The sequence below is a fragment of the Larimichthys crocea genome, chromosome XIX, assembly GCF_000972845.2.
Source record: "Larimichthys crocea isolate SSNF chromosome XIX, L_crocea_2.0, whole genome shotgun sequence".
Classification (NCBI taxonomy): domain Eukaryota; kingdom Metazoa; phylum Chordata; class Actinopteri; family Sciaenidae; genus Larimichthys; species Larimichthys crocea.
This window is the reverse complement of record NC_040029.1, coordinates 1,757,524-1,766,372: the sequence shown is the minus strand read 5'-3', so window position 1 is coordinate 1,766,372 and position 8,849 is coordinate 1,757,524. Positions and strand designations below refer to the sequence as shown.

The 8,849-nt window shown below is 42.6% G+C and overlaps 1 protein-coding gene across 2 annotated transcripts; it reads left to right on the top strand.

The window, feature by feature from the left end:
• The first annotated feature begins 634 nt into the window (after positions 1-634).
• On the top strand, positions 635-8,597 carry LOC104926396 (cysteine/serine-rich nuclear protein 3). Of its 2 annotated transcripts, none has more exons than XM_010740244.3 (5): positions 635-1,076; positions 2,960-3,133; positions 4,132-4,388; positions 4,651-4,947; positions 5,582-8,597. In XM_010740244.3, exons 2-5 carry the CDS (start codon positions 2,983-2,985, stop codon positions 6,722-6,724), a joined length of 1,848 nt encoding a protein of 615 aa, XP_010738546.2. In that variant the 5' UTR covers positions 635-1,076; positions 2,960-2,982; the 3' UTR covers positions 6,725-8,597. The 2 variants fall into 2 exon arrangements, with proteins under 2 accessions (XP_010738546.2, XP_019112986.1); XM_019257441.2 differs by having other exon boundaries at positions 4,651-4,962.
• Positions 8,598-8,849: the final 252 nt, after the last annotated feature.

Below are 8,849 nucleotides of genomic sequence, written 5' to 3'. Positions count from 1 at the left end.
TTAACTTGTAATGTTTTTGTTTAAAAAGCACAAAATGAAAGAAACACAACCTTTCTATCTAGTTTACATGGCCCTTTCTTTCTCAACTTAACTGTCTCGGTCGTCACAGTGGTGAACAATAGCTGCCTGTGTTTGTTCTCGTGAATTTCAGTGTCATAAGCACATTATTCTTCCCTAGATGAATGTCAGTGACCCACACTGTGTTGAGAATATTTTTCTGCATACAAAGCACGGTGGAAATGATTGATTTCATTGAAGTCATTGTCTCTTGTTTTCCCTGATCTATTTGTCTGTGCTGTCAATTTAAACTTCCAATCGGGTTTATGGAAACAAAATAAATGGAACATCACAGAGCAAATACAAAATAAAAGCATTAGAAATAAGAAATGTGTAAAAAATAAAACATTATACTGTGAGAGTGTGAAAAGCTAGATAAACTCACTGTTTTTACTCATTTGTCTTTGTTTAAATTGGTGGAATTATTTCTTTTACGTATATAACATAGCTCCTAATGACTGGGGAAAAGAGGTATTTTACCTCGCAGAGTCTACACTTTCCACCCCCACCCCATCAAGTCCACCACATCTACTACCCCCCCTTCTTTTCTCTGTGATCTCGAAGGGCTTGCTTCACCTCAGTCAAGCTCCAGCGCTCCAGCCGGCAGCAGCATCGAGCTAACAAGTCTTTGTGAGGAGGGAGAGAGAGAGAGAGAAAGAGAGAGAGGGAGGGAGGGAGAGGGAGGAAGGAAAAGGGGGGTGCAGAGCAGGAGAGAATCAGACAGGGAGAGAGTTGACAGTATGAGCAGAGGATGAGGGTGCAGAGGGAGAACGCATAAGATAGTGACAGAGGCAGAGGTGTTCAGTGCTGCACAATAGTGCCAGAGGCTGCCGGATAGAGAGAGAGAGAGAGTGTGTGTGTGTGTGTGTGTGTGAGAGAGAGAGAAAGCAGGCATCATGGCAGCTCTCACTGCATCATCACGACACATGGGGATGTTTGGCTGCTGCTGGTGAACACTGTGTGATGCAGAGGAGAGAGTCGAGGACTTCCTGGAAACCAAAGGCGAGCCAAGGAAACAGGTCAGTGGCGGTCAAACAGACTCACTGAGAGCCTTTTGTGCATGCAGCAGCACCGGCACTGTGAGATTTAAATCACGTCACAGGATGATGCTGATTTACATTTGTCAATAAGAATTCCCCTGTTAGTGCCCGGGGGATGTGGACATGCAAAAGGGGAGTGGGAGGTTGCGCATGCATGCAGACACGTGAGCAGCAGGCTTGTATATGCATATGTGTGTGTGTGTGTGTGTGTGTGTGTGTGTGTGTGTGTGTGTGTGTGTGCAGGTTTGGTGCTCTAAATGGCACCGGTTAGGAGAGCTCAGCCAGGGACGTTTAGGTTAAAGAGGCAAGGGGCAGGCAGCACAGGAAATCCTCCTGGATCCAAGAAAAACTGCAACACCTTCTGTGACATCACATACAAAGAGAGATGTTAAGTAGTGTGATGCGTTCAGTGTCTCTTCTACTGGATTTAATATAAAAGCTGTAAACTGGAGTGTAGGATTGAATACCAGGGAGGCTGAGGATAGAGGAGAGGGGGAATAATGAGAAGAAATAATAACAAAAGAGAGTAGGAGATGAGAAAAAAAGAGAGAGAATGGAAATGAAGATGAGGCAGCAGAGGACATGGCACAGAGAAATAATTGTCTTGCAGTAGGTAGTAAGAGAAAGGAGACAAAGCCTGTGAGAGAGGAAAAGCTTGGGCCAGCATTCAGCTCTGCTGCATATGATGTAATCCTCTACCAGTCCAAGCAGTCAGCTCAACAGTTTTTACAAATTTGAAATTTAAGTGTGGACAAAGTGCAGACGGACGACTGAAGACACACTTCCCAAATAAAGAAGGGCTGTCATCTCGTATCAGGACTGTCAGCGTAGCCTCAGTTCTCCACAAAAGCAACCGATAGGATGGTAAAATATTAGTTTGTCAATATCTTAATGAGTGCAACACTTTATTTGACATGAGACATTCTCTACATATGAAGCATCACAAGGTTCGGCAAGGTCGCCTAGCAACGCATAATGGTGTGGGGTCAAGTTAATTAATCCTGAATTTCTTAGAAAATACACAGAGATAGTTTAAAAAACAACAACTAATAAATCAAATACTTCACTTGTAATTTTATCTACTTTGTGGTTTCCTTTGTGTAAAGTTCAATTCAAAGGCTCGTGTCCAATTCTGCATAACTGAGCGGTAGGTGAGCTCCTGGAGTGGGTCAGATGGCGTGCTAGTTGAAATGGACTTAAGATAAATAAACAGGAAATGGATAATTCCCTTGTCAGTCTGGCCAGAATGGCAACAGGCTTGAGGATGACAAGCTGTGCTTCATATCCAAACATTTTTTAAGAATCCATTACAAATAAATGATCATTCTTGAGCATAAAAAAAAAAAAAAAAAAAGTACTTGGAAGGTGGAAGAATACTTTGGAAAAACCACAACACACAGTCCAGTTTTCCTGACGGTACTGCTCATCTATTCATCTATCAAACTCAACATTCTTTTTAATGCATTCTTCTTCAAAATAAAGTGTGTGTATATACATATATATATATATATATATGTGCGTGTGTATATATGTATATGTGTATATGTATAATCTATAAAGAATCGACAAATTGCAGAATTTAAAATTATGCTGGATGTTTTTTGACAAGGTTGATGAGAGCAGTGCAGCAAGTAAAGCAGAGGGCTGTAAAACCAAAAACCAAAACAATTAGCAGAAAGACACTAAAACACAATGAGGGGATAATTCTGTTAGTTTGTTGCGTGATCTGTGTCACTTACAAATAGCCATATTATCCATTGTTAGTGTAAAAATATCAAAAACAGCAAAACAGCAGTGTGATCTGGTGTAAATGGTTATTATTATAGCTTATGTACATTTGTATACCCCTGTCCTTTGTGCAGGTGCGACCAGTGGGAGGAGCCACATGATGAGTGGGATCCTGAAGAGGAAGCTTGAGGACGGTCCGTCCCCTTACCTGTCCCTGCAGGGGTCTGACGATGACGAGGTTTCCTGCAGCGACAGCGGCAACAGCAGCGATAGTCTCAACCATCCCGTTCCCTCTGGACTGCTGGACTGTAAGATCCCATTACCACACTGGGATGATTTTACAATTTTAATGTATCTCTATTGGCAATATGCAACAACAATATGCTGTTTTGCATCTCTCCACCTACAGTATTAGGGGCCCTTGAGCAAATGTTCCAACAGGGTACAAAGAAGTACAAAGAACACAAATGTTTCTGTGACATGATTACCATAATTTAACAACAGAGACCTGTTATATTACCCCCTCTAATCTGTGGTGCACCCCCAGGACATATTCTGGGACCATTTTTGTTGTTGATACAATGTATGTTGCCAAAGAAACATATCTCACGGAGAGTTCCTATTAAAAATTCAGCTCTACGCTGATGACACTCAGCTGTATCTCACACAAAGAGCTAGCGTTACTTTTAATGAGACTGCTATGCAACCCAATTTTTGTCATGTCTGTCAGAAATTAAGAGCCAGTGCAAGCTCCCAGTGGGCACTTAATTACCAGTGGTGTCTTTTCAGTCTACCAAAGCCCAATTAGTACTAACTTATAAATTACTTCTCAGGACTTTTTTGTCCACTTCTTACTTACTTATATTTTATCGTATTTAGTTTCACTTTATCTATCTTTAATTTGATTTCTTTATGATTATTACTATTGTTATTATTACTGTAAACCACTATGTGACTGTGATTATGATCATGCATTACAAAACATGTAATGAGATGAAAGTAAAACAAGAATTCTAATAAATGAAAAGTTAAATTCAGTACACCCAATATATACACAATATTTACTATATGCGTATACACAATTATGGGCTTTGATGCTACAGTTACCGCATTATAGTTATGTTAAGAAAAGACTGGTTACATTGGTATTATATATGAGTATTTGTGCTAATGTTAAAACTACAGTTTAATATTTACCATTAATTTATTCATAAATTGCTGCTCAAAAGTCTATATACCTACCATCTAGCAGCATTTCTGATCTGTTTGCCTCAGTATGTTTCTTGCCTCTGTGTCTCAATCTCAGCCACGCTCCAGCAGCAGTCCAAGCGACTGCGGGGCCGCAACGTTCACTTTGAGAGCGTGACAGTCTACTACTTCAACCGGCGACAGGGCTTCACCAGTGTCCCCACGCAGGGTGGTAGCACCCTGGGGATGTCACCACGTCACAGTGGGGTGAAGCGTTTCACCCTCAGGGAGTTCGCTATGGAGCAGAAACAGAGCCACTGGAACATGCTGAGGGATCATCTCAAAGAGGAGAAACTCAACGCCATCAAACTCAAAGTCAGTGGGATGACTCAGTGTGGTGGAATATTTGGATCTTGAGTTTCATATATCAGTTTCACTATGATTACCTGGATGACTAGATGTGATAACTGAACTTGAACTTATTCTTAAAGGATTGTTTCTTTCATCTTTAAATAAGTCAGAGCCTAACATTCCGCATGCCTTGAAGCCAATCTTCAGAGTTTCTCCCATAATTATCCTCAGGGTCTAAATGCATGTGTAGGCGTGCGATCTTAATTTAACTTTTTCTGTCCTCCAGCTGACTAAGAATGGCACGGTGTCATCCATGGAGGCGGATACTCTGACACTCGACGACATCTCTGAAGACGACCTGGACGTGGACAACACAGAGGTGGACGACTACTTCTTCCTCCAGCCTCTGACTACCAGGAGACGCCGGGCACTCCTCCGTTCCTCGGGGGTCCGACGCATTGACGTGGAGGAAAAGCATGAGCTGCGTGCCCTCCGCATGTCCAGAGAGGAGTGTGGGTGCCGATGCCGGGGGATATGCGACCCGGAGACCTGTGCTTGCAGCCTGGCCGGCATTAAGTGCCAGGTAAATGGAACTGTGGTGAGGCCCATCTAAAATACTCAAGTGTTGTTCATGTCTGTCGATGCAGCAGAACTAAGGAAAACACAAAGTAGTTTGAGATATTTGGGCCGTTGTTGGCTGTTGCGTAGTCCCACTGGTGATTTGAGCATTTTCTAGGTACTCCTCGACTCTGTGCATTGCAAGTCTTGTTTCGAATTATGGAGTAATGTAAAGAGTGCTGAGGTTACACAACTGCTCCATGTTGTGAGGTCTGCCACTCTGGTTGTTTGCCAGTTTTACTTTAAAGCTTTTAAGACTACACTAAGTAGTTCCGTCTACCATTTCCCAGGAGGCTTCTTGCCTGTAGTGCGCTCCCTCTGAAGCTTCTTTGCACACCACTTCTCATCTCACACCATCTGTCTGACGAAAACCTGATGTCTTAAAACCGTTTTTCAGACTTTGTTTTTAACCAAATGATAATAATTGTTGTTCTACTCATAGATAACGTGACCCTTTAAATGAAATCAAACATCAAGTTCTGCTGCATTAAGGTGGATTCTGCAGTTCCTCTTCAAGCTATGATTGGAGGCTGAATTACCGTTTCTATTACGGCTATTCAACATTGGTGGATTTAATTAATTTCTCTTTGTGTCCTCAGGTGGACCGCATGTCCTTCCCTTGTGGCTGCACCAAAGAAGGCTGCAGTAACACCACGGGTCGCCTGGAGTTCAACCCAGTCCGGGTGCGCACCCACTTCCTGCACACCATCATGAAGCTGGAGCTGGAGAAGAGCCGCGAGGAGCAGCAGCAGCAGCAGCAGCATCATCAGCAGCAGCCGGAGCAGCAGCTTGTAACCAATGGCAACGGTTACCATGGCGACTCCTCCCTGGTCCAGCAGCAGCAGCAGCAGCAGCCGAACCTGCAGTTTCCATTGATGAGTGGCGCACCGCACATTCCCATCATGCACCTCCAGAACACAGGCGACACGGATTCGCATCTGGATGAAGAGGAGGACGAGGAAGAGGAAGAAGAGGAGGAGGAGGAAGACGAAGATGAAGAGGATGAGGATGATGAAGCTTATGAGGAAGACGAGGATGGCAGCAGTGTTTGCAGCGGCCTGTCGGACTGCAGCACGCACAGCTTGGAAACAATCGACCCCGAGGACAGGGAAGAGGACGAGGAGGACGAGGAAGACGATGAAGAGGACGACGATGAAGAGGAAGAGGAAGAGGAGGAAGACTGGGATCGCTCGTTGCACGGAACGGGTCCTCCACCCTACTCAGTTCCACTTCCTTCAGTGCTGAGTTACTCTAACAACGCTCTCATGAGCCTCAGTAACCCGTTCCACAACACCCCCTCCATGCAGCATTATCAAATAGACAGCTCTGTGAACGACACTCCCGCTTTCCTCAGTGAAAATGTCAGCGTCACCCCCACACTCCCCACAGTAGAGACCGCATTAGAGTCCGAAATAAACAAAGAACTCCACTGCCAGACAGAGCAGCAGAACATTCCCTGCCATTTCCCCGACCCCAAAGAGTCCCTGACTCTCCAAACTTGCTCACATGTACACACCCGTGAGAGTAACACTGCCCCCGCTGGCGCGGCCGACGAACAGCAGCTGTCGACAGACCTCCAGAACAATCCAGACCATCATGACTCACAGACTGAGGCTCCGGCGGGGTCTGTGCAGCAGACACAGGAGGAAATGAGAGAGGCGATAGAGAAAGAACCAGGACTGCAAACGCAGGGAGATGCTGCTGATCAGAAAACAAACGCGTCATGCTCAGACAGTACCTGATGATTCAAACCCTTCAGAGAGCCATTGGTTAATATTTGGAAATCTTTATTCAAGAATTGTGACCTTCAGCGGACAGAGTTTGATTTATTCTTGATAAGTGCACTTCCAAAGAGAGAATGAGTCACAGATTTTGACACAGGAGGCTCAAAGATGTGTTCAGATTTTAGCTCAATTTGTCTCTAAACCTTTCTAGGATTCATGGTTTAGATAAAAGACTATAAAACTACAAAGATGAAGCTCAAATAAAACTGTGTTTCTGTACGTTACTTGTATAATTTATGCCCTGTTATAAAGTCTTTGATCATTACAGCATGTTTAGTTGTTGTGACCGGCATCTATGACGAATCCAGATTTCGAGGTGCTTGTATTGTTTCTCTATTTTCCATTGTGCTGGTGTCTCATCGTTGCTGCTAATCGTTCTTAAATGCCTGTCTGTGTAGCATGTGTTCAGTTTAGATGTTTCAAGGCTCAGCACAAACTGTAAAATGTTAAAAACACATAAATTCGTTCATACTAAAGGTCTTTTTTTTTTTTTTTTGTTCCTTTTTGTGCTCAAATTTTAGCCCTGCAAATAGTACTATTGGATGATTTGTCATGTTCCTCACAGGATGATTTTTAATTACTTACGTTAAAGCAGCTATAATATATTTATATTTGCAGTGGATCATATGGCTACACATGCGATAGGAGTCATTAGTCGTGATGGTCACCTGACTCAGCTCAAAATTTTTTGAGTTTTAGCTTCTTTCAGCTTATTGTTTTGGTTGTATGACCCTTAACGTTACTATTTTGGTCTTCAGCTACAAAAAGCGGAGATAAACTCGTCCTTTATTAAATGACAGACAAACTTAGCCACTGGCTGGTGACGTGGACTATTTAGCAGTTAAAGAGCCATATAGTTCCCTCAGAGTTTTAGCTTCTTTCAGCTCATTGTTTCGGTTGTATTACAATAACTTTTTTTCCGCTAGGAAAAAAACTCTAATAAATCCATCCTTTACAAAATGACGGACAAAGTTAGTAACTAGCTGGTGAACATAGTGGACTATAGCAGTTAAAGAGCCATATATTTCCCTCAGGAGTGGGTGGAGAACAAAAACGGAGCTAAAACTTGTCAGTATTGTGTCTACAGCTTCTGTCTGACGCCTCCAAGTAGCTGTTAGTTAATCAGTGTTAGAGTAGATCAAGATAATAGACATCGACGCTAGCATGTTAGCTTTGTCATTGTTAACATGTTAGCATGCTGACATTAGCCAACGCGTAACAGCCTCGCGGAGCCGCTAGCATGACTGTAGATCTGAAGTCCATGTGTCAAACCTTCTGATAGTCAACATACTGTGATGTGAACGCATCAAAGCCCTGACTACGAAGTATTCTGATACGATTAAGGCACAAAAATTCAAAATCATAACCTGCCTTTTACTTTGAAATCCTCATTTTTTAAAGTTTTAAAAATGTCTGATATTTTCCCAGATTTGAATGATTCAAATTTCAGTTTAGTTTGCCAGTAATTTCCACTCAGTAACCATCACCGTCTCTTCAGTCAACCTTAAACACATACATGTGCCAAAGCATTCAGTGAGATTAGGGAAACATTTGTCTATGCATGTTCTTTATCATTTTACAGTCGTGTGATAACATTAGTGATTAAAGTGCACTTTTGTTTTCCAGTTTTCACATAAATTAAGGCTTGTGTCAGAGTTATTCACTTTGCCTCTCAATACTGCCAAAACTGGGGGCCAAATATATTTCATGTTCTTTTGGAAACGAGTGTACATTTCCACGATTGTGTGAATTAAAAATCTTTTGACATCCATCTCGGTTTAAAGGTGGTTAATTCATGCTGAAAGAAAGAAAGAGAGAATAAAAATGGACTTCACAACACACAGAAACTAAATTTCCTGATCAAACACTGTGAATTTCTCAGAGTATTCTATTTTTCCACCAGCAGATGGCATCTTTTGTCCAACATCTGACTTCCTCTCTCCTGTCCCTGACATCCTCCAGCAGGAAGGAGTTAAATAATTTCTGATGTCTGACGTCAGTAAATTTGGTCATGACATGTTTTCTGCCTCAGGACAATCTGTGACATCGTCCGGAACATCTGTCCTCTGTCAGCAAACAACAA